Source organism: Salvia hispanica, chromosome 3, assembly GCF_029641045.1.
Source record: "Salvia hispanica isolate PSC_SH4W2 chromosome 3, Shi_PSC_v1, whole genome shotgun sequence".
Classification (NCBI taxonomy): domain Eukaryota; kingdom Viridiplantae; phylum Streptophyta; class Magnoliopsida; order Lamiales; family Lamiaceae; genus Salvia; species Salvia hispanica.
The window spans coordinates 52,814,079-52,838,858 of NC_142694.1; the positions used below are offsets into that span (position 1 = coordinate 52,814,079).

The 24,780-nt window shown below is 37.3% G+C and overlaps 2 protein-coding genes and 1 pseudogene across 4 annotated transcripts; 2 read left to right on the top strand and 1 right to left on the bottom strand.

Annotated features, from left to right (window-relative positions):
- The first annotated feature begins 11,878 nt into the window (after positions 1 to 11,878).
- On the top strand, positions 11,879 to 15,871 carry LOC125216674 (lipoyl synthase, chloroplastic-like). Of its 2 annotated transcripts, XM_048118431.2 has the most exons (7): positions 11,879 to 12,082; positions 12,766 to 13,327; positions 13,746 to 13,836; positions 14,042 to 14,199; positions 14,897 to 15,068; positions 15,325 to 15,435; positions 15,647 to 15,871. In XM_048118431.2, the coding sequence occupies exons 2-7, from the start codon at positions 12,891 to 12,893 to the stop codon at positions 15,722 to 15,724; spliced, it is 1,047 nt and encodes a 348-aa protein (XP_047974388.2). In that variant the 5' UTR covers positions 11,879 to 12,082; positions 12,766 to 12,890; the 3' UTR covers positions 15,725 to 15,871. The 2 variants fall into 2 exon arrangements, with proteins under 2 accessions (XP_047974388.2, XP_047974389.2); XM_048118432.2 differs by lacking the exon at positions 11,879 to 12,082 and having other exon boundaries at positions 12,957 to 13,327; positions 13,751 to 13,836.
- A 224-nt stretch (positions 15,872 to 16,095) lies between these two features.
- Positions 16,096 to 18,358, bottom strand: LOC148931068 (uncharacterized; annotated as a pseudogene). The gene is made up of 5 exons (XR_016136388.1): positions 18,151 to 18,358; positions 18,000 to 18,052; positions 17,593 to 17,706; positions 16,453 to 16,705; positions 16,096 to 16,356 (listed from the first exon to the last, which is right to left on the bottom strand). The product of XR_016136388.1 is annotated as an uncharacterized LOC148931068 (transcript).
- A 123-nt stretch (positions 18,359 to 18,481) lies between these two features.
- On the top strand, positions 18,482 to 23,835 carry LOC125216675 (tobamovirus multiplication protein 3-like). The gene is made up of 11 exons (XM_048118433.2): positions 18,482 to 18,872; positions 19,245 to 19,335; positions 19,471 to 19,523; positions 19,597 to 19,689; positions 19,778 to 19,849; positions 20,759 to 20,831; positions 20,925 to 20,970; positions 21,844 to 21,907; positions 22,042 to 22,095; positions 22,697 to 22,774; positions 23,309 to 23,835. The coding sequence occupies exons 1-11, from the start codon at positions 18,708 to 18,710 to the stop codon at positions 23,399 to 23,401; spliced, it is 882 nt and encodes a 293-aa protein (XP_047974390.1). The 5' UTR covers positions 18,482 to 18,707; the 3' UTR covers positions 23,402 to 23,835.
- Positions 23,836 to 24,780: the final 945 nt, after the last annotated feature.

The window sequence follows — 24,780 nt, forward strand, 5'->3', positions numbered from 1 at the left end:
TCAATTGCAACTAAATAAGTATGATTGATTTTGAGTTAAATTTTTATTTGTAGTTGCAAATAACAATAATATTTGTAAAATTACAAATAAAACTAAATAGTAAACTTAGACGTTAGCTAAGACATATTTTAGATAATATAAATGATACATGGAACATTAAAAAAATTTATAGTAACAGTCTAAAAAACTAAATTTTATAAAGTTTTTTATGTGTTTTTTCTATTTTAAAAAATTATTTTACTCACATTTAATCTCCCCGTCTATGAATAAATGTCCCATATTTGATCAATACGGATTTTAAGAAATTATTTAATTTTATGTGGTAAAGTGGGTAGAAAAATTATTATAATATGAAGCCTACTTTTATATATTAGTTTTATAGTAAAATGTAAGTTGAATTAGTTAGGAAATGTAAAGTCTACTTACCAAATATAGTAAAAGTGAATAGAACATTTATTCGCGGATAGATGAAAAAGAAAAAGGAGATATTTAATGACGGATGGAGTGTTAAATACCTTGCCAAATGAAAAATAATGCAATATTCAAATTTTACTAATATATATAATAATTATTTAAATATTATATTATATTATATTTATTAATTAGTTTTTGTCCCCACGAATTAGATTTCCTTGGTTCCGTCATTGCCGAGGATCATATCGAACCGCCATTTATGATTTATGTGATATTAAAATTTAAAACTACATTTTCACTATTTTATAGCGGCATAAGCTACATTTCCTAAGTGTGTCAAGACTCAAGAATACAGCAAACGATGAGAGTATAATTTATAATTTTCTTTAAAAAGTTGCACCATAATTTACCCCTCAAAAATCTCTGTCCCTCCTTGATGTTGCCTTTATGGATAAGAATTTAAGATTATTATATTATATTAAATCATGTATAATAAGAAACTGGTTAGTCATAATAATAATTTTACTAGTATGAAATTTGATTAGTGGAGTATCACATATGTAGATATTCCCATAAAATATTCCCAAGTATAAAAGTGAAAATAAAGTAATAAGGAAAAAAACCAAACTTTCGTAAATGTGAAGAACAATAAATGGCTCAATCCACAACCACAGTTGATTTATTTAACAGTCACACACAATATTTGCAAGAGTAGAATCCAACTTATGCACATCACACAATCAATTCTTGGAAAGTTCTAGAAACTTTTGGCCATAATTATTTTAAAATGTAGGGCTGCAATGTTGTACTCCCTCTGTTTCATAGTAATGGAGGCAAAACTTTTTGGCACGGAGATTAAGAAAAATTGTGTTAGGTGAGTTAAGTAAAGAGAGAATAAAGTGGAAAATGAAAAAGGTAGAGAGATGAAGAGAGAAAAAAAGTAAGAGAGAGTAAAGTAGGTGTGGAAAAATGTATTGACTTTAACTAAAAAGGGAAATGACTCTATTACTATGGAACGGACGGAAATGAAAAAACGCTCCTATTACTATGGAACGGAGGGAGTATCTCTTAAGAGCATCCACAGTAGGGGCGCCGCGGCGGGCGCCCCGATCGCGGCTAAGTCGCGCCTGTCTACTGTGGCGGAAGAGGCCGCCCCGGAGGCGGACGGTTTTGTGGGGCGAAAGGGCTTTCGCCCCGAATGCGCCGAGGACGAGCCGGAGGAGAGAGAAACGCGGCGGCCGCCGCAACTATCTATTGCACAGCGAAACCGCCGCGGCGGTCGCCGATTTACATTTTTTTTTTAATTTCAGATTTTTAATTATTTTTATTATAAATATTCCTCCCATTTTAATCTTCTCTCCACACACATCTTCACACCCATTTCACTTTCTATCCAATTTTTCTATCTCTAAAAATTTGTGGATTTCCATTGCTATTTATGGATGATTTGTGGAATGAAGCATGGGATTCTTTGATTCAAGAGGTGCAGAGGGAAGCCGACGAGGAGGATGAGGCGGCGGCGGCGGAATTGGAGGCGGCGACGATCCCTCGTGAGATTCGTCATCGTCGGACAATCCCACGAGACCATGTCGGAGCGGCTGAGCGGCTTATGGCAGACTACTTTAGCGCTAACCCCCGTTACCCAGCTGAGATTTTCCGTCGGCGTTTCAGAATGTCGCGACCGCTCTTCACCCATATAGCGACGACATTGGCGGACCGGTACGGTTGCTTCAACCTCCGGAGTGATTGCGCTGGCCGGATCGGACTGTCTACTTTTCAGAAATGCACCTCTGCAATAAGGCAGCTTGCCTATGCCGAACCGGCTGATATGTTCGACGAATACCTACAGATGGGTGAGACGACTAGTCTAGAGGTGCTCCGGCAGTTTTGTAAGGGCATGCGAGAAGTCTTTGGTCCGGAGTTCCTACGAAAGCCAACCTCTGATGAGTGCCAGAGACTGCTAGATATGCACGGTGCGGTGCACAGTTTCCCAGGGATGATGGACAGCATTGATTGCATGCATTGGGAGTGGAAAAACTGCCCGTTGGCGTGGAAAGGTCAGTTCACTACTGGTTTCAAATGCAAACATCCTACGATGATCCTGGAAGCCGTTGCTGACTACTGTTTGCGGATCTGGCATGTATATTTCGGTGTTGCAGGTTCGAACAACGACATCAACGTTCTGCAGTCGTCGCCTCTCTTCAATGATGAGTGCCGGGGAGAGGGTCCAGAGATCAGTTTCGTAGCAAACGGCAGCAGTATCGCAGGGGATACTATTTGGCAGATGGAATATACCCTCGTTGGCCCGTATTCGTCAAGACACTTCGCCAACCGGCTGGAGCGAGGAGACAATATTTCGCGCGAAAACAAGAGGCCGCTAGGAAAGATGTTGAGCGAGCTTTTGGTGTGCTCCAAGCGCGATGGGCCATTATACGTAGACGGCACCACGGTTCATGAACCGCCGGTTCCCGGTTCCGAACCGCCGGTTCCGGTTCAAAAAAATCCCGAACCTGAACCGGCCCGCCTAGCTTCCGGCGGTTCCGGTTCATGAACCGGTTCATTCACGGTTCGTAGCCGGTTCAAGACCGGCAGTTTTCAGACGGTTCCGGGCCGGTTCGCCGGTTCAAGTTCGCTTTTTTTTTTTTTTAAATTTATTCATTTATAGTGCTAATTACAAATTACATCTTGTAGTTGTAGTGTTCTACTTACGAATTACTATCGAATAAATAAATATAACGAAAATGACAATTGACAAATAGAGTAGAAGTCGACATTGGAGTTGGACAATTGGAATTTTATTGATACAATGATTACAAATTACAATCATACAATTATACAAATTTGAACGATATGTTGATATTACAAATACAAATGTTGAAAATTGTAATTACAAAAAAGTCAAAAGACTTAATACATAACATAATACATGCTTGTTAGCTTGTATAACAATTTAAATAAAAAATCTTGAAGTAAAAAACAATAAATTATAAATGCAAATAGATAGTATAATATATTATATATATACTCTTAGTCGGCGAAGGAGATGTTTCTACATAACTAAATTGAGGATACCTTTAGCAATTCAACCTTAATTGTTGAGTTTAATTTAACCATCAACAATCATGGTAAAATTGTCAAAAGTCTCACGGATTTAGTCTTATAGAGAAGTCTTCTTCATCGATTAGAGTATATACAAATACAATTATATAATTGTATTTGTATATTTTAAAGATGAAACAATTGAAAAAAAAAGAAATAAAGGAAAAGAACTTGAGCCCAACTTAAATTTAAAATTTAAGTTGGGTTGCCTACGTATCCTTAATGCTCAAATACATTAAGGAATCAAAGTCCACGTAGTTCTCTTACCTTACTTACCTATTTGGCAATCGGCGGTAGACCTCCCACTCCACCTCATTGTTGTTGTTCTTCTTCGTCGGGGTAGTAGTCTTGGTCGGTTTGTACTTGGGTGTTCCAATCTAGCTCTTGGTCTCTAATGTCAGCCGAACACCAATCGTCAAGTAACATGGTGGCTTCCATATTTTGGCCGGATAGTCTACTTCTTCTATCGTCCAAGACGTTGCCTCCAACACTAAAAGCGGACTCGACGGCGACAGTGGAAGCCGGAATTGAAAAAATCTCCTTGGCCATTGATGCAAGGATGGGAAAATCTTTCTCATGTGTTTCCCACCAATCGAGGACGTCGATTTGGTTGGGAACGGGACCTTCATCTTCATTTAAAGAAAAGCGTAAGTCAAAATATAAATCTAACTCACTTACCGTACTCCTTGCCGACGAACTGCCGCTGGTGGTGTAACCGTATAGGTCGGCCAATTGGGATTGTGCGTCGGGGTATCAACTTGAAAGAACCCAAAACTATGTTGTTGATGAGGGGTGGGTCGTTGTCTCACTTGGTGGGTACTGTTGTACTTGGCTTCGTATTCGGCAAAGAGAGTTCGCAACTCAAACTCAAATGCATGTTTGATGACGGAGAGATTGGGGAGGTTTATTTGGAATGTTTCGGACAAACGTATGTTGTTGTCCTCATTGACTTCAGATTGCAAATCCCGAAGTGGTTGAAGATCAATAGAACTCAAATTGTTGTAATAAAATTCTAAAATCTTCAAGGTACCAACTAATTTTCCATTTCGGATCCAAAACCTTTGCAATCAAAAACACCGTTGGAATCTCACTGAAATACTTAAGCCATTTGTCAATCATATAATATAAAACACACATCAACTCATGATTTGTAACGGAATTTTTCATAGCCGTCTTAAAACCAAGTGATATATACATGCAATGCTCTAAAACACGAACATATGTGCAATAATAAACACCCAATAACTCAACAGTCGCATTTTTGAAACCTTTGAAAAATTTAAACAAACTCATGCTTTGCTCCCAACATGCATGCGATAAATATAAATCAGGAACGGGATAAGTCCTAAAAAAATCAATCAAATAATCTATATGCTCCAAAGTAGAGTTCAAACAATCATATGTGGAGTTCCATCTAGTAGACACATCAATTGTAAAATTTGTGTACCAGATCTTCTTTTGATGACAATATTTCTTCCAAGCCTTACCAATGTGAGACTTCCAATGGATCAAATTTACGGCAGTTCTAATAGGAACAACATGTTTTTGCCACAAAGAAAGAACATCTTGTACACATAAATTTAAAATATGACAAATGCATCTTTGATGAAAGTACTTACCATTTATAACCGGGGCACAAGCCGCAATTAAGTCGGCAATACTTGCAGTGTTAGCGGTTGCATTATCAAAACCAACAGAAAAGACCTTATTGCACAATCTATATTCATTCAAAACTTGAATAATTAAAGCAGCAATTGCGGGTGCGGTGTGTGGCGTAGGAAATTGTCTAAAACCAATCAAACGCTTGTGCAACGTCCAACTATTGTCCCAAAAATGACATGTAATGCCCATATAAGAATTTCTTTGAAAAGTATCAGTCCACACATCAGAGCAAATGTTTACTTTGTGACCCAAGGTGGACAAAAAACGTGTTACTTCTTTTTGCTTCTCAAAAAATTGTCTGTTGTTAGATCTTTGATGTGAAGTTGCGGGTATTCCTTTAGCACCGACATTAAAAGCGGTTTGCATAGTAACGTCATATTTTTTGTCATCAAAAAAATTGAAAGGCAAATGCTTCATTGCAGCCCATCTAACCATAGCATCTTGAGCGACTTTATGATCATATTTAAAAAGAGGCGTACCTGTTGTTTCAGACGCACCGGACGAGAAGTTTAGTTGGGTTTGGGATTTGGCGGTCCCATATTCGATCGGATGCTTTGCCTTTAAATGACGATGGAGAGTACCATAGCCCCCACCAGCAAAAAAGGGGTAGGATTTATCGCAATAGTTACAATATGCGACATATTCATTGGTCTCTTTTTGAGTGGTTGCATCTAATACCGGGACTTTTTTATAATGTTTAACAAAAATATCCGATTTCAAGGCCTTCTTATTAGCTTTACCCCGCTCGGTTTGAGTTTCAGGAGGAGGAACCGCTTCATCATTTTCACCAACTTGTCCGGCGCTCGTCGGAGGATATTGTGCAGATCCTCCACCATTACCACCGTCGTCGTCGGATGATAAATTCACGTTACCATAAGAGTGATAAGACTCGTAACCTTCGCCGCCGCTCATGTTGCTAAGTACCATGGCAGCCCTATGATCTTCTTCGGCCTACAAATATTATATATAAAGTTATAAACGGTATAAATAATGTATAATACCAAAAACAAGAATTTGTAAAATTAATATTCGAACAACTTACTTGCAAACGCATAGCGGTTTGTCGGGAAACCTCATCCATAACCTCACGACAACTAGGGCGCCTTGATTTCCGACGACCACTTTGATCTTGGTCTTGGGAAATTCCCTTGCCCCGATCACCACCACGACGAGATGAAGACATTTTTTGCAAATTGAAAAATAAAGAGAGAGTATAACAAGAGTAGTGAGGGATGACCGGATGATTATGATAGATAATTGAAGTAAATTATAAGACCAATTTGCACAAATATAGTAAACAACTTGAGCAATTAGAGAGAATGGAGATAGAGATGAGAGAAATTGTGAGATTGAGAAGAGAAATCCTTGTTAACACAAGAATGGGGTGAGTAGAAATGAAGGGGAGAAGGGGTATTTATAGGAGAAAAAATCAGATTTAATAAAAATAAAAAAAAAATTGAATTTCGAAAATTTGAAATCGGCCGGTTTACCGCCTGAACCGCCGGTTTCTGGCCGGTTTTCTGACACGAAACCGCCGGTTTCTGACACGAAACCGCCGGTTTCTGCCCGTTCTGCCACCCTACGCTGCAACCCTACGCCTAGACCGCCTGAAAAGCTGCCGGAACCGGCGGTTTCTAGCCGGTTCCCGACCAAACCGCCGGTTTCCTGCCCGTTCTGCCACCCTACACCTGCAACCCTACGCTGCCACCACCTGCCGCCTGAAAAAGCTGCCGGAACCGCCGGTTTCCGGCGAACCGGCGGTTACGGTTCTTGATTTTCCTCGAACCTGAACCGGTCCGCCTAAACCGCCGACTCCTATCCGGTTCCGAACCGCCACCGCGGTTCCGGTTAACGGTTCCGGGCCGGTTCGGTTTGGTGACGTCTAATTATACGCTGCCCGGCACGAGTTTGGCACGAAGATGATGTTGCGAATATTATGTTAGCATGTATCATATTGCACAATATGATAATAGAAGATGAAGGATTTGCTGCAGAACGTTGGGCACCGGAAGATGGTGCAAGTACAAGTCACGGCGTTGCCTCAGCGCCGATACAGATGGGTGTACCACGTAGTAATGAATATCTGATCCAACGTTTCGCTGATATACGCAGGAGCACAGCACATGACCAACTCCAGGTCGATTTGATTGAAGAGTTCTGGGCACGTAGGGGAGGCGGCGTAGCGTGAAGAACATGCGTGATTTTCCGTAGATCAAATTTTCGTTGTAATTTTCCCCTTACTTTAATCCGACGAAAATTTAGTTTTCAATTTTAATTTGTTTTATTAGCCGTTTTTATCTAATTATTTTTAGTCCGATAATTTTAATTGTAATTGAATTAAAATATACAACAAATAAAATAAAGTGAAATGTGGCTAAAAAAAGTGTCCACTATTGCTGCGGAAACTTTTTTTTGTGGCCGTGGACAAATAAAAAGTAGCTATGGACAAAAAACGTAAAAGTGTCCACCCTATTGTGGATGCTCTAAGAGCATCCCCATCCGTGCTCTTAGCTAAGAGCACGGAAGTGGGCCCGGACCTACTTTTACTGCTTGTCCTTAGCTAAGAGCACAACACCCACATCCGTGCTCTTAGCTAAGGACAAGCTCAAGGGTCCCACCATTCTATTATTCAATTTATATAAAAACATTTTCACAATATTAAAATGCATTAAAAATACCCGGAGTACTATTACAAATTATAAAATAATTAAAAATTACATAATTCAAATCCTAAAAATTAAAAAATACATAACTAAAATCCTAAAAATTAAAAATTACGTAATTAAAATCCATAAAATTAAAAAGTATGAAAAAGTATGAATGAGAGATAATTTGATGTTATAAATGGATGATTAATGTGTGTATTTATAGATGATTTTGGGATTAAAAAAAATTCACAAAAATAAAAAAAAACGTCTATAAACGGCTCTATTTTTTTGGGAATCCAAAAATATTTTTTTTTTATTTTTTGGTATTATTTTGAATTATTTATGAATTTTTTAAAAAATAAAAAATAAAAATCGAATTTGCCAACGTTAATGCCGTTGGCCAATAAGAAGACGCCACGTATGGCTGCTCAGCGGCACGGACGTGCTCTTAGCTAAGAGCAGCGCCGTGCCGCTGGCACGGACGGACGAGCTCCATCGGCGGACGGACGAGCTCTGTCCAGCGGCACGGACGGACGGACGCACGGACGAGCACCGCTGCGGATGCTCTAAGGCCCATTGCTCTGTCCCCTGTTCTGCCTATTGCAACCCCATTCCCTTCAATTTTTATTTTCGTGAAATGCAAGGCGGAGACGATCCCGGCTAATTTTTAGTTTTCGAAAATATTTTTATATATACCTAAAATTCAACTCTTATTTTTAGTTTTTGTTTTAGTGTTTTAAAACAATTTTCGTTGTATAATTTTACCATGTTCTATAATACAACGAAGATTTGGTTTTCGATTTAGTTTTCATTAAATTATGCATTTTATTTAATTATTATAGTCTAATAATTTTTATTGTAGTAAAATTAAAATATAAACAAAATGGAAAAAATAAAGAGGGAACATCTTTTTTGGTCCATGAACTTTGCCAAAGTATCATTTTAGGTCCGTGAACTTTGAAAATATTTTCAAGTTATCATATACTCATATATTTTATAAATATCTTTACTATATATTTTTGATAAATTTTCTAAATATAATTTGACCTTCAATATTATCACTTAATTTTGTGACATACAAGAAAAGATCCTTATTCAATTTTTTTATTTTTAAAGAAAAATTCTTTATTCAATTTTAAAATTCTCTAATATAAAAAATTGAAGAAGCAATTTGACTTGCATGTCACAAAATTAAGTGATAAACTTATCATATACTTATATTTTTTATAAATATCTTTACTATATATTTTTGATAAATTTTCTAAATATAATTTGACCTTCAATATTATCACTTAATTTTGTGACATACAAGAAAAGATCCTTATTTAATTTTTTTATTATTAAAGAAAATTTCTTTATTCAATTTTAAAATTCTTTAATATAAAAAATTGAAGAAGCAATTTGACTTGCATGTCACAAAATTAAATGATAATATTGAAGGTCAAATTATATTTAGAAAATTCGACAAAATATATTATAAAGATATTTATAAAAAATATGAGTATATGATAACTTTATTAAAAATCTATACTCTTTAAGGTATTGAGGGTATTTTCGTCCAGAAAAACTTGGAAATAGTAAAAAAGTACTTCAAATGATATTAACTCATAGTTGATGGACCTCAAATGCTATTTTCAAAGTTCACGGACCTAAAATGATACTTTGGCAAAGTTCGTGGACCAAAAAAGATGTTCCCTAAAAAATAAATTATTGTGTGGCTTGGGCATGTCCACTATAGTGGAAAATATGGGTGTTGGTGGCTCGGCCACGATTTTGTGGCCTGGCCACACGTCGTGGCTTGGCCCGGCTAACTATAGTGGATATCCTAACTACCAGCTAACTAATTTATAGAGTTTGATTTAAGCGCGAGAAATAAAGAGAGAGGGAACTGTGCCACGTGTCTTCTATATAATGCAAAATGTGATTATTTTTAGTTTACTGCTCAATTTTGCTAATAATTTTGCATTGATCATAATAAGAAGCCCTATCCTGGCTCGGAGAAGCCGCGGGCTCGATCGGCTCGGCATGGTGAAAGTAGATTAGAAAAGAGAATACGAACACTAGGAAGGCGATATGGAGCCGTGTGGCCAAGTAGCTTGGAGGTCATGTGCGCTGGTGCTAGCGAAGAACTTAGTCCACTTGTGTCGATCCTGGAGTTCCGCTGATACCCAACAAGTGGTATCAGAGCCACGTCACGTTGTGGTGATCGTTGTTGTAGCCGTGATATTTTGAAGTGTTCGTTTGCAGATTGAGAGTATACTGTTACTCTGCCAGAATTAACAGTCGAGGACTGTTGTTGGCATCGTTACTCTGCCGGAGTTGACAGCTGGAGAACACCAGGACCAGATGGCGGATTTTTCTGGAGTTGCCAATAGCATCGAGAAGCTAAATAGCAATAATTATGAAAATTGGAGTATCTGTATGCGTTATTATCTCATAGGTCAGGACTTATGGGATATTGTTGGAGGGGATAACACCGCACCACCGACTGGCAATGCGAAGGCGCGAAAAGAGTGGGAGATGAAAAGTGGAAAGGCGATGTTCGTATTGATGGCTGCGGTAGAAGACGAGCAGATGCAACGTATCAGGTCAGCTAAGACACCGAAGGAGGCGTGAGAGATTCTGAAGACCGCTTTCGCCAAGAAGAACGAGGCAAAGCTGCAGCGCTTTGAGAATGAGCTATTCTTCATCTCGCAATGGGAGCTCACTGTACTTTTCTAAAGTTAAATCATTGTGTGAGGAGATTTCAAAATTAGATCCCGATAATGTGATTAACGAGACGAGTATGAGGAGGATCATCATCCACGGTCGAAGACCCGAGTTCAAGGGTCTTGTGACTGCCACGCGCGGTTGGGTTACACAGCCAACTTTGGACGAGTTAGAGAATATCTTGTCCAATGAAGAGACTTTGGATGAAAAGATGTCTAAAGTAGTAGTGAAGGATTATGAGGAAGAAGCCTTGTTCGCCGGAAACAAGGGCCGCTTTGCCAGAAATGATCACTGGCGCAGGAGAACAGAAGGTGATCGAGAATATCGACGTAGAAGGGATGAAAGTGATCGAGATCAATGGCGTGAACGAGAAGAAGATGATCGAGAGGAGAGACGCTCTCAGCTAGGGGGAGCAACACGCAGAGATGGTCAAAGCAACGAATCTCATCAACCAAGAAGGTTTGATGGAATATGCTATAATTGTGGAAGAAGGGCCACGTAGCCAGGTACTGTCGGTCAGAGAAAAAGCTAGTAGAAAGTCATGCAGTGATAACTAGTGGAGCATCACCGGATGAAGAAGAATGAGACATGGAAGCATTAGCTATTTTGAGTGATGGAGAGTTGGAGTCCAATGCGTCATCCGTTGTAGAAAAAGAAGATTGGAATTTTGAAGATTCCATGCTGATGACAACTGAAGATGAGTGGGATATTTCCGTGATGAGAGAGACTTGGGGAGAAGCAAATGGAAAGCTGGAGCTGCTAGAAGTTGAGGAGGAAATTGACGAGCAACATGTTGAGCTTCCAGAAACTCAAGGAGATAATGATGAAGGTGAAGGAATAAAAATATCAGGGATTGAAGCGGATTAAGCAGCAAGAAAGCTGAAGCAGCCAGAAAAGGTCTTGGAGTCCGAAGAAGAGTCAGAGAAACCATAAGCTCGGAGATCAAGCAAAACACAGAAGTTGCTGGAGAAGAAAAATTTTAAAGATTATGACTCAAAAGAAGAATTGTGTCAAAGTATGCATCCTGAAGAGGTCAGCATTACGGAGCTACAGAAGCTACAAGAGCAGCTAAACATACGGAGCCGGTGTCGAGGGAGAGTGTTGAGAAAGAGACTCCACCGACTTTAGAGAACAATCTAGAGGAATTGAGATTATGTTAATCAGTAATTAAATATGGTAGTGTGTTGGAGGATTCGAGAAGATCAAGAGTTGCATGGCAACTTAAATGAGTAAATTAATTAAGTACTAGCTAGAATATTCTAGTTAGTGAATGCCGGCAAGTATAACCGACATAATTGGCTATAAATAGGTAATAGCCATAATGTATTAGGTGTACACAATTAGAGAGCTAAGTGAGAGTGTACGTGTGTGTTTGTGAGTGCGAGGTATGTCCTCGAGTTCTTGTGAGGTGTGTCCTCCAAGAATCGTAGTGTTGTGTTGGTGTTGTGTACACCACTGTGTTGTGTATTGGTGTTTCGTACACTGTTGTCGAGTGTTTAATAAAATTTTGTTTGTGCATCGATCCTGAAGTACCACTGATACCCAACAAGGTAAACTTAGAGATTTATCCAATTTTTATAAGCTTAGAGAAAATGGTCCAGAACCTCTATTGAAGCTTAGGATTTTTTTATTAAAATTCTCGTCTTTCACACTTCTGCTAAAGTGTTTTGAATGTATTTTCAATCAAATTATTTTATTTATATGGAAAATTAAAAAGATGAATGGCCACTTAGAATTTTTTTAGTTAGGCCTTTAAATAACTAAAAGTTTAACTCTTTTTTTGTTATTTGTTTTAATTTTTAAAGGTGTTTTGCTATAGTATTTACTCTCTGTATCATTTGGAGAATTTTTAAACAGCAAATCTTCACTCTACTACTATATCATTATATGCAATGTGGAACTTTTAAACAGTTTCTTTGCTATAGCAAACATCTAAACAGTGTTTTCATACTTTTTGTTTTTAAAATAGGGCATCGAATTTAGTTTTTAAAGATAAAAACAAACCTTAATAGCAATTTTTTAAATGGTGTTAAAGAAACTTAACGAAATGTATTAATTTAAAGCAATGATAAAACTTTTTGTATGATTTAAATATTAATGAAACATATTTTATGCATGGTGCAATTTCCCTCTCTTTAAATCATCATGTTTTTAATTTTTTTTTTTCCACATAAAACCCTTTAAAAATTTTACAAGTGTGAAATTCATCCCAACTAATCCCAACTAACTACAGCGGCAGCTCAACCACGCGCGGAGATTCCGATGCCGGAGACACACATCTCCTTCTTCGATTCCTCCGCCGCATTTCCAAATTAATCACTTCCATCTCCACGCATTCCTTCTCAATTTCAAATCACAATGATTCACCACTGCATTCCCAATCCCAAGGCGCCTCTACCTCCCTCACCGACCTACACACCCAAAACCCTCACCGTCCGCTCTCAATTAGACCAAAAGGCGCCGCTGGGAGGGTTGGGACCCTACACGGGGCGGGACCCCAATGTGAAGAAGCCTGGGTGGCTTAGGCAGAAGGCGCCGCAGGGGGAAAAGTTCGATGAGGTCAAGGAATCGCTCTCCAGGCTCAAGCTCAACACCGTCTGTGAGGAGGCGCAGTGCCCCAACATTGGGGAGTGCTGGAATGGCGGCAGCGATGGCATTTCCACCGCCACCATCATGTTGCTTGGCGACACCTGCACCAGGGGCTGCCGTTTTTGTGCGGTCAAGACCAGTAGGAACCCGCCGCCCCCAGATCCCATGGAGCCCTACAATACTGCCAAAGCTGTTGCAACTTGGGGGTAATTCATGTTCTTCGCTTTCATTTTTTTTAATTCATTGTGTGGAATCCATCTCTGCTACTTGATTTATGATTATCGATCGTTTAATTTGATTGTTTTACAAATTTGGTTACAAATGCGATTACATTAATGAGTTCTGAAAAGTGAAATTGGATGAGAATCTCTTTGGTGATGTGAGTGTGTATGGGTTGGAGGAGATTTTGGCGGCATAGCACATTATTAGTTTTGAAGAAGGGAGAAGAATGTATAATTCCTCGATATAGTAATGGTAGTATTTGTTAGTTCCTCTTATTAGTTGAAAAGGAAGTATCTTTTTCTTATTTTGTTGCTTTATCAGTATGACTGCATAGCACAATGAATGTTACCATCTCGAAGAAACTTTGCATATATCACAGTCTGACAGTGCTTTATTTTTCAGTGTAGATTATATTGTTTTAACCAGCGTGGACCGAGATGATATACCTGACGGTGGAAGTGGCCATTTTGCAGAAACAGTGAAAGCCATGAAGGTTTGTTCTGAGTCTTTAATAGAATTAAATCTCTTAGGAAGAGAAAGTGCTTGCTGCATACATGCATATGCGCATATTCAATCACACGCATGTACAAGTCTAGTACTACGTTGGTACTGATGTTGCATGAATCATTATATTCAGTTTATGTGAAGATGGCCACTCATAAGTAAATCTAACATGCAATATAACTTTTTTTTGGCAGACCCTCAACCCTGAAATTATGGTCGAGTGTTTAACATCAGATTTTCGAGGGGATCTAGAGGCTGTATCCACGCTTGTTCACTCAGGGTTGGATGTGTTCGCCCACAATGTTGAAACTGTGAAACGACTGCAGCGGATAGTCAGAGATCCTAGGGCTGGGTACGTAACTTTGCCTTTGGTATTATGGTATCAGTTTTAGAGAATCCTCGCCTGGTCATGATTGAGAGTAACCCTATTGATTTCGAACACTTATTTGTTAAAGCTTCTAAATCTGTGGTAGGAACCAGCATTTGAAGTTCTCATGCTAATAGGAAGTACCTGTATGCACTAGGCATATCTTTATTTCAGTTGCATACTTGCATATAGTATAAAAGTGAGATTTAGAGTCTTTTGGTGCATTTTCCATAACTTCTCGTGTCATTTATTTTCCTTTGTTCTCTTATTTCTCTTTCTTCTCTTCTGCCTATCATTGCTTTGGAATTGTTTGAGTATTGTCGTGTCCTTTAAGTAACTCGTGAAGCAAAGCAAATATCTCATATTTTTCCTACAGCAAATGTCATATTGAAAACACAGTTTGCTACCATAGTTGCTATTGCATGGAGTATATCATTTCAGCTTGTTTTTCTCAAAAATACCAGTACCCTTTGTAGAAGCCTAATCATCTTTTGTGATAACAAGTCTATCTCACAGTTGTACCATTTATTGACCTGGTGAATGGAATAACCTTATCTGTCATCTTTCAACTCCTTTTAAAGTATCTAACTTCATCATCATTGACAAAATCCAAGTAGTTACTTTTAGTAAATTTGGTAAAGAAGTATATTGACACTTGTTTTTTTATATTTGGATGTTACAGATATGAGCAAAGTTTATCAGTTTTGAAACACGCAAAGCGCGACAAGGAAGGGATGATAACAAAATCATCTATTATGCTAGGACTTGGTGAAAGTGATGATGAGTTGAAGGAAGCCATGGCTGATTTAAGGGCAATTGGTGTTGACATTTTGACTCTAGGACAGTATTTACAGGTGAGCTATGCTAAAGACCTTTCCACGATACTTCTGGGACTTGATAAATTAATAACATTACCATTCCTTTTATCTATAGTTGGTGGTGTAATTCATTTTTTTTATTCAAGCTGCACACTTCTCTTAAGTTGGCTAACTCCATGACTCTTCATTTGATGATGCTTGTTTAGCGTCATTGATCTTTTAAATAGCGTTTCTTCTACCTGAAGCATATGCAAGCAACTAATGCTAAATCACTGTTATCTGTCTCATGCAGCCTACTCCATTACATCTAACAGTCAAGGAGTATGTTACCCCCGAAAAATTTGCTTTCTGGAAAGAATACGGAGAATCAATAGGTTTCCGTTATGTTGCCAGTGGACCCTTGGTAAACTCTTGCATTTTGATCCTCATTTTCATTGGAGAATTTCATTTCCTATTTCTGTTCATGCCGAAACTTTCTATCAAGATACTTGACTGTTGTATCAAATTAATTAGCAAGTACTATCAATTGTTGTTTTCTTCGTACTGGAGCTGGAACAAATTTCGAAGCAAGTACGATCTACTAGCATGTTGTTAACATTCTTGTTGGTTTCTAGGTTCGATCATCATATAGGGCGGGAGAGCTGTTTATCAAGACTATGGTGAAGGAGAAAAACAAAATTGAATCTGTTTGACACATTTTAGAGGACCTGGATTCTTTAGCTACCAATAATACCCAATGCATTGGTAGATAAGCTTTCTAGAACTAGCATTGTACTCGCAGGGAATACTAGTTCGTATAAATATTTATTTTCAAAATAAACAGGCATATTTTGGTTGCATTTATCATCTTTCCCAATCAACTTTCTTAATTATTGTAAAAGGCTTAATAACTTTATTTAATTGGGACCGGGGATTATTTATATTAGTCGGAACAAGTTTTAAAGCCTGTAAAATTGGAACACATCATTTATTTTAGTCAGAACAAGATTTAGTCATAATTTATGTTCCCATGACAGATTTGATCAATTACAGAAAACCAATAATTTTACAATACCACCAGATAGATATTAATTTAGTGTAACAACAAAATTTGAAATTAAAATGGATTAGTCGTATTCATGATCAATTTCGACATAACTCCAATCTACCATCATATACACATATTTTCCATGAGAATCTGTCCACAAAAGCCACTGTAAACATAAAATTGTAAGGAGAGGAGAGACGGAGAGAGCCAACTTTGAACTGCAGATGGCATGCTGCACTTAGGCTGTGCCAACCAATCGCTCAGCAACATAAGGAGTATATATTTTCAGAATATAACCTGGAAAATGAACCAAATTTTCAACTCTCAAACAGCAAGCTAAAGGAACTTGGAAAATATAATGAAATCTACAGGTTTATCAAAAGAAAAACTCACCCATTTGACATATTGTGAGAACTGCGGTGAGAGCCAGTAACATGCTAAATGAAATAACTCCCCATTGCAAGGAAAGCTTCAGATAACAATGATGTCCAGCACCTAATAAGTCATTCGAAACAAAACTTCAGACGTTATCTGGCCAGAACATCCTGAAGAAATCCTGATCAAATTCCTTTTCTTGCATTTTCTTTTCAAACTCTTGAATCTTCCTCCTCTTCTTCGAGACACCTCGTGCTTTAATCTTTGGCAACTGAAAACGACAAAGCAATTAGAAAACATGGTATTTACCAATCCTAGTAAATGCAAGCAATGATCACAACTACTTACCATATTGTTAACATGTGATAAGTGGACACGTTCAAAGACCACACACTCTATCTATTAGTATTACATGATGCTGATGCCATCCAATTATGTGAAAACTGGACACAAGTACATGCAAAAATCCTTGTTATATGACAATTCTACAATCACAATATACATCCTTATTCAATTCTCTCTACCTCTAGTTGCCCTGATGCAATAAAGAATCCAAAGAAAGAAGTGTTTTCACAAGTTTAATCATTCAAAGGACTGAAGGAGACAATTTTCTATAATTTCTATACTACCAACAGAGACATGCTCGAGAAAACTTTTTCTAAAGATTGTTTGGTACATTCTAACGTCTTCAACATCTACAAGTTCATAAAATTCTTCATCTCATTTACAATTTTTCATCATTCCATCTTTATGGTTGTGATCCTGTTTTATCAAAATCATTTAGTTGTTGATAAAAGGTTTTATTCTAATGTCATTATCATTTACGTTTCAGACGAGACCTCAGTCATTTCTTAACATTCATATACTCTGACAACTGAGACACTGAAGTAAGGTCTCCTCAACAATTCTTACGACTTTTCAAAAACAAATCTAGATGGGTTTGCAATTCAATCGAACAAGTTATTCATAATTACTTGAAAGTTTCTACCATTTCACAAATCCATTTCAGATACCAGCTCCGATTTGGATAGTATTTCACACAAAAACCATATCAGTTCCGCACGTTCACGATTGAAGTTACAACAGTCAAACAAATAGTTTAAAAGACTTAAAGTACACCAAAAAAAATGATCTTCCAAATGGAGATTAATTGCTTACTTCTGGACAATCCTTATCCTTGTCTTTTGATTGCTTGATTGGCTTCTTTGGCATTTCTGCTCCAAGACCCCTTTTGTTTTTCTTGATGGTAGTTGCTATTGGCTCCAGCCTACCCTGTTGATTAAAGACACCTATCAAAGATTAAGTTCAACTACTCTAAAGAAAACACCAAAAACTCATGTGCGATGCAAAATGATTTCTAACAACAAGCACATTAGTATTACTGCATTACAAGAGTACAATATATGCCACATAAACATCAGGAACTCTTAAAGAGAGTAATTTTTCCTTTGCATCATATATTTTGTGAGTACAAATCCAACGAGCTAACAAAACATCGATTTTGTGGACCATATAATAATGGCATAAAACCCTAAACCCAAAAGGGGGAAAAACACAGGACATACCTGTTTGGAAACACCAAGGCCAGTTCCTTCTTTCCATCTTGCTTCTTTAATAACTGAAATCACCGAGCAATTCATGTAAGGAACGGCATAACAAATAGAACAAATTGGACGAATTGGAAAGGAAGAAGAGGAAAGAGAGCTAATATCAAACCTGAAAACCAATATTCGACGAATCTATAGGTGTGGAAGCAGAAGTGCCTAGATGCGTCGTACCCAAACCAGCTGAAGAATCATAATCAACCGCCATCACCGTTGCGTAGAAAAATCCAATTGTTACACGAAAGTATTGACGAATAGAGAGAGAAGGAAATTCCCAATTTGTAGGCAAAGTTTGAAAATTTACACAAGTGTCCCTTTTATATATCCAACATGCGCGGAATTTTGAAGTATTTAAAGTTTAGTTTTTTTTTTAAAAAAAAAATTGGGAATGAGGTAAGGGTTGATCCAAGTTCAAATTCAAAGTCTGGAGTTGTATTGTTTTGTTTTCTGATTCAAAAACACAATCCATTCAGAAAAGGCTGGAATCGAACACGCATCCACGTCGACCCACGTGTTTGCGCTTCCTTCTCCACCTTTCCTTCGTCTCTCACCGCCCTTTCAAAAAATACAACTAACCCTCAGTTTTCTTTTCTGTTTTTTTCTTGGAGAAAATTTTCGCAATCCATTCCCACCCCTAATCCTAAATCTCTGATTGGCCGGCCTGCTGATATGGTGGCGGGGCTGTTTGGCCTTTCCGCGGAGGAGGCCGTGGTGGCACTCCACCTCAAGGCCGCCACGAATTGGTGGGACATAGTCAATCACTCTGCCGCTTGGCAGGACCGTATTTTCCATGCGCTCGCGGCGCTTTATGGGATCGTCGCCGCTGTTGCCCTTGTAATTATTCATGCCATTTTGATTTGATTTTACTCTGGATCTTTGTCTATCCAGACATGATTAGCTTTTCAAGGATAGAATGAAATAAATAGAGCTGAATGATTTTTCACACATAAATCCAATCTCATATTTATGACTTGCTATAAATTGTCGAAGATTTTGGAAGTCATATTAATTTTTTGAAATCTGAGGTACATTTTGATTATACTAATTGATTTTGGCATTGTGGGCATACATCCCATGCAGTTGATTGGCATTGTTTTTTTAATTATTTTTTAGCTTCTCGGCAGTTCTGAATCTTCAAGGTCTGCTTATGGTGAATGTCTTATTGATATGGGAGTAATTTTTATTATTTGCATTCACATGTACTAGGTACAACTGGTTAGGATACAATTGAGAGTACCCGAGTATGGTTGGACGACTCAGAAAGTATTCCATTTTCTAAATTTCTTAGTCAATGGAGGTATGTATCATGTGCATTTAATAACCTTTGCTTTTGAGCTTCTTATTTCAGATGCAATTTTGCCTGGTGGTAAGTTTTTTATAGTTTCTTAGTTCCTCCTCATGTAAACATTTATTATGTTTTGATGTTTGTTAGTTCGTTGCCTTGTGTTTGCATTTCGTCGGGACATTCAGAAGTTGGACCCTGAGGTATTTATTGCAATTCATTATCTTTTTCTCTTAAATGTTATAATTGTCTGATTTGATATTTTTGGTTGGGAAGATTACGCATCATATTTTGCTTGATTTGCCGAGTCTTGCGTTCTTCACGACGTATGCATTGCTTGTACTGTTCTGGGCAGAAATTTACTATCAGGTTCAATCTAGATCCTTTCATTAGCTTTCCTTGCTTTGGTTTCAATTATTCGATTTGGAAAAAATATTCACTTTAAGATATATGGCAGGCTCGTGCTGTATCTACGGATGGTCTGAGGCCTACCTTTTACACAGTAAATGGTGTTGTTTATTTCATTCAGGTGAAAAATCTTACCTATTTTTATCCCTTGTGCGGTCGATGATAGGGTCATTTGATTGCATGTTTAAATCATTGTTCTGTACAAAGATGTATTGTCATGTGTTGAGAAAAGGCTGCATTAGAAATAAACACTTTAATCAGCTGAAGCTCATTGATTTAATTTTTACTAGAGTACTCACCACTCAAGAAATTGTTGAAGGTTCCTTTTATGGATGTATGTGTGTGTGTGTGTTATTGTAGAGGTGGATTCATGGGCAAAGGCGGTGTTGTATTTGGGATGTTTTTGCTGTGTTCTTGTCTGGGGCTTTAACATCAAAGTATTTCAGAATCCACTTAGCTAAGACGTTATGCATTGTTAGTAGCCAGATTGCTTACTAAGGGTTCAGGTAATTCAGGAGTACAATATACGTTCTGGTGTTTACTAATAGAACAAAGGAGGGGGACTGTTCTTGAGTTATAATGATGTGCATGAGTATTTGATTTCTTGTGGCTTGCTTGAAAAGAGAAATGACAAAACCTAAAATGTTAATGTGTAAACATTCTACATTTTTTATTGTTGAATTGTTGTAGTGAGTGTGTTGAAGCTGCTCTTGTTTATGTTCTACCTATCTATAATCAGATTTCTTCAACACATTTCATACTAGTTTTCAATTGATGAAGATATCATGTTTTGGGACGAATTGATTTGTCTGATTTCGTATTGATATTACCATTATATGGCAAACGATTGGAAAATTCCAGAGTGAAAGTGATTCTTGCTTTATCTACCTATGACATTGGATTTTTTTTCAAAGTTATTTCTTGTCCGCAACACCTACAGTATATGCTATCTTCGTATGTTGTAGGATGCTGGTTACTTGAAACATTTCATAAAGAACATATAGTCTCAGTTTTTTGTAATTTGTTGCAGATGATTCTGTGGTTAGCTCTATGGTGGAAACCTGTTCATGTGGTGGTGGTCTTAACCAAGATGTTCTTTGCAGGTTCATTGTGTTAATCTTGTCTACATGCATCAGTTTGTATTATTTTATTTTTTTTGGTTTATTCATTTTGTTTAAGGAACCTTCATTTTGCAGTTATTTCTTTATTTGCTGCCCTTGGGTTTCTTCTCTATGGTGGAAGGTATATAGATTTCCTCCTTTGGGCAATTGATTTGTTCTATAGTAAGATTTGTCCCATAATTTTATTGTGAGTCTTATTTTTCATTTCAATTCTTACTTTTTTTTTTGGGGGGGGGGGGGGGGAAGGGGGTTAACTTAGGGGACGGATGATGGGATGGCGGTCTTGGGTTACCGGGTGTACCTGTTGCTGCTGCTTGTCAACCCCCTCCCTCCTTCAGAGTCACTTGCACCAGCTAGGATTAGAAATTTAGAACCCATGTCTTTGTGGTCACATGACAACGTGAAGAGCCTATGAAATAATTTTTCTTTGGCATATCCAGACTTTGGATTATTTGACTGCCTGGTTCTTCGTCCAAGATTTTTGCATTGCTTAGGACTGTAAAGCAGTAAAGTATAGATACTTATAGGAGAAAAGAATAAATTGTACTATTATTCATAGGAATCACACCAAGAGAGTCTCTCGTATATAGGGAGTAGAATGCTAGGGCTAAATAATAGTAGCAGCTAAATAAGGGAAACCTAAATTGGAGTACAACATGGAGAGACCAATCAACCTATAAAAATCATGTTTTCTCTAATATGAAGGTTATTTAGAAATTAAAGTTCTTCTTGAGGCAAACATAATTTGTGCGAGTGACTCATAGTGCGTACATTACAAGACTATCATTGCAGTGAAGTGTTGGTTTATCACATCCTCATATGTGCCTGTATCTTTTGTCCTGGGACGCAGTATACAAATAAATTTTTGCCCCTTTCTGCTGTATTCATCCCTGGACGATTTTGGTATATGAAAATCTTTCATAAAATTTCTTCTACATGAAGCAGCATTGTATGGATTCATGTTGATCCTGAACTTAATGTCTTCTTTGTGAAGGTTATTCTTAATGCTACAGAGATTCCCTGTGGAGTCGAAAGGACGTCGCAAAAAACTACAGGAGGTACAGTTGGAGTCTGGGCTTGTGGTGGTTGATTTCTTTTAGGAGATTTTTCTTTTTCTTTTTCCTTGTGGGGTTTTTTACTTTCTTTGGTTGTCCATGTTCTAATTCTCCCTTACTCTCTCTTGCTCACTCAGGTTGGCTATGTAACCACGATTTGCTTTATATGTTTTCTGGTTAGATGCATTATGGTAAGTCACTTATGATTCAGATTGCTTGTTATCAGTTCAGTTCAACTTGTGAATCATCATTTGGCTTGTGTTGTACCCATCGTTGATTTTTAAGGTCCTTGTTGTTCAATTGGTGAATTGGCATTACTTTTGACTTGATTGGTCATGAAGATAACCCTTGTCTAGACTTCTGTAATGGATAATAACGGAGTTCCAAAGAAATTTGATTTGGTAATATTAATATCTCAATTACAATGTAATGTATTTGGAAATAGCTAAATGCCATTCCCCACATTAAAATCTTCCCTAATTGAGAAATTCTAACTATGTGTTGTTGTCTTAAAATGGGGAGTTGATGTCTCTGGACGAGAGGGTTGCGGTATTCTTGTGTGCTTGGATGCTTAGTAGAAAACCCTTCATTGTTCCCTATATCTGCTCTGTACACACATTGTTATAGCAGTGTACTACTTTTTTGGGTGAGTTCATGCATGTAAAATGTATTATTATAGTATGTAGCATTTCATGCGTGTTATATCTATACCATTTTTGTAGTCTCGGATATGACTTAAATCTTCCAGTTTTTGCTTCCTGACCTTGTTCTCCATTGTGACACATCCTACAGATGTGCTTTGATGCATTTGACCCAGCTGCTGATCTAGATCTTCTGGATCATCCGATCTTGAATTTTATCTACTATCTGGTAGGATTCCGGTTGCTCTTTATTTTGAGAATTTACGACTGATTTGATATTGATCCTAGGACTGACTGAAACCAAATAAGTGAAATTTGCATGATTAATTTTTTGCATAGCAGTTCCGTGTTTGTGGTTTTTTAAATCTAGGGTGTTTTGTAGTGAGAATAGTTGGTGCTGAGAATCTTTTTGTCTGCTAGCCGATGAAGGGTTGCTTGAATATTTCTTTCCGCACACTACTTTAAAGTAACAATACCCTTGTATTTTGGTAGACGAGACTATAAGTAGAATGAAACGTTAATATTCTTTGAAGTAGTGAAGCTTATTGTACTAAGCAATACTCTACGTAAATCCAGTGTTCCGGAAATGTAAAGTTTATCTTTAGTGTGTGGATGTGCTCTCTTGTTTATTAGCTCATATGCTACTTTGTTCTGCAAGGATTACTTGAAAGAGACGAGAAATGATAGAATTTTTCTTGGCATTTTATCTTGGCTTGCAATTTTGTCGTAGAAGGTGTGACACGGTTAAGAACTGGTTTTGCAGCTGGTGGAGATATTGCCGTCAGCACTTGTGCTCTTCATATTGAGAAAACTGCCTCCGAAACGAGGGATTACACAGTATCATCCTATCAGGTGATGAAACCAACTGCTGAATGGAGGGGTTGGGATACCATTGAATTTGGAGCAGAAATGTGATGATCAGATCAATCATTTCAACTTATGTCCATCTCCAACCCTCTTTGTTTCTCTCACATGCAGTTGACAATTTTCACTCTTTGACTTCGAATCATTAATGTGGAAATGTAGTTTTGAAATTAGAAGTGCATAATCTGTCATCTCTGTTTGCATAGCATTTAGCCATCGTGTGTATGTGTGTAAAGTGGGTGTGGTGGTGACAGTATAAAATTATACAACAAGTGCCACCGGGGTTTGGGTTGAATACCTGCCATTTAGTCAAGCTTGGTTCGTTTATTATCGAGGTGAGCATCGAGCTTTTTTTTTTACCTGAATACAACTATTATTAGTAGTGTATATAATACTACTACTTGTTGAAGTCAGCATATTCTCTTAGGAGCCAATCTTTATTCATATTTTTTTGTAGGCAGATATGTTGTGGAGATATGTTTCAAAAATCTTTTGGAGTTGATTAAAGCTAAAGGTTTTTTTAAAAATTTGTACTGTTTTATTAGATACATAGTCGATTTGTGTAGTTTGTGAAATATATACACATTAGAATCTTGATGGTAGTTTTTGTACTGAGGTAATTTCCTAGCACAGCAATAATATCAAGTGAATTATTGAATCAGATTTGAAAGAAGAAGACTCCACTCACCTATATCAAATTCATTGTTAAACCATCCGAATACAAGTATTTGAATGATATGAATTCTTCTACTATTGTACGAGATGATGATTGCATTTCGACTTCAAAGATGAAAGTAAATACTAGTTCAATTTTCACAAAAATAAAAGTAAAAATGGCAACATTATTGGGGCGTGATGTGTACAACTGAAATTTATGTCGTTCTACCGCTGACAAAATTGAACTAGGGTGTTTCTAAAAGTTGAAATGATGGCATATTAATTTAAACAATTTGATACGTGTGTTGTGATTATAAGTGAGAATAATGATTGATTTTGGTGGCAATTAGCTTTAGAAAATGGTTGTGTTATCATTTTCATTTATAATCAATTGTTAAACTCATCAAAAAGCCCTCACTTATAAGAAAAGAATAGTAATTAACTTAGGTATTTATTTATGAAATGATTGAGGACTTCTCCTTGAGAGAACATATTTTCTTCAGCCCAATGCCATCACTATTTCAAAAAAAAAATCAATCAATAATTAATTAATTAACTAGTACAAACTAGTACTACCTGATTTTACAAGTTAACCCGCAACAACTATTGTAATACAAGAAGCATCTACAATGCCATTTTAGAGTGAAAAAAAATACAATAATCACTATCGATCAATTATTGGATGCTGAAATGGTAGGATGTGTATTATGTAGA

What these genes read in the sequence shown, in the direction of transcription:
- LOC125216674 (XM_048118431.2), top strand. Translation starts at nt 12,891, where the DNA reads ATGATTCACCACTGCATTCCCAATCCCAAGGCGCCTCTACCTCCCTCA. An exon ending in AAAGCTGTTGCAACTTGGGG is followed by an intron (nt 13,328 to 13,745) that starts GTAATTCATGTT and finishes TTTATTTTTCAG; the next exon opens with TGTAGATTATATTGTTTTAA. An exon ending in AAACAGTGAAAGCCATGAAG is followed by an intron (nt 13,837 to 14,041) that starts GTTTGTTCTGAG and finishes TTTTTTTGGCAG; the next exon opens with ACCCTCAACCCTGAAATTAT.
- LOC125216675 (XM_048118433.2), top strand. Translation starts at nt 18,708, where the DNA reads ATGGTGGCGGGGCTGTTTGGCCTTTCCGCGGAGGAGGCCGTGGTGGCA. An exon ending in TTCAGAAGTTGGACCCTGAG is followed by an intron (nt 19,524 to 19,596) that starts GTATTTATTGCA and finishes TTGGTTGGGAAG; the next exon opens with ATTACGCATCATATTTTGCT. An exon ending in GGGCAGAAATTTACTATCAG is followed by an intron (nt 19,690 to 19,777) that starts GTTCAATCTAGA and finishes GATATATGGCAG; the next exon opens with GCTCGTGCTGTATCTACGGA.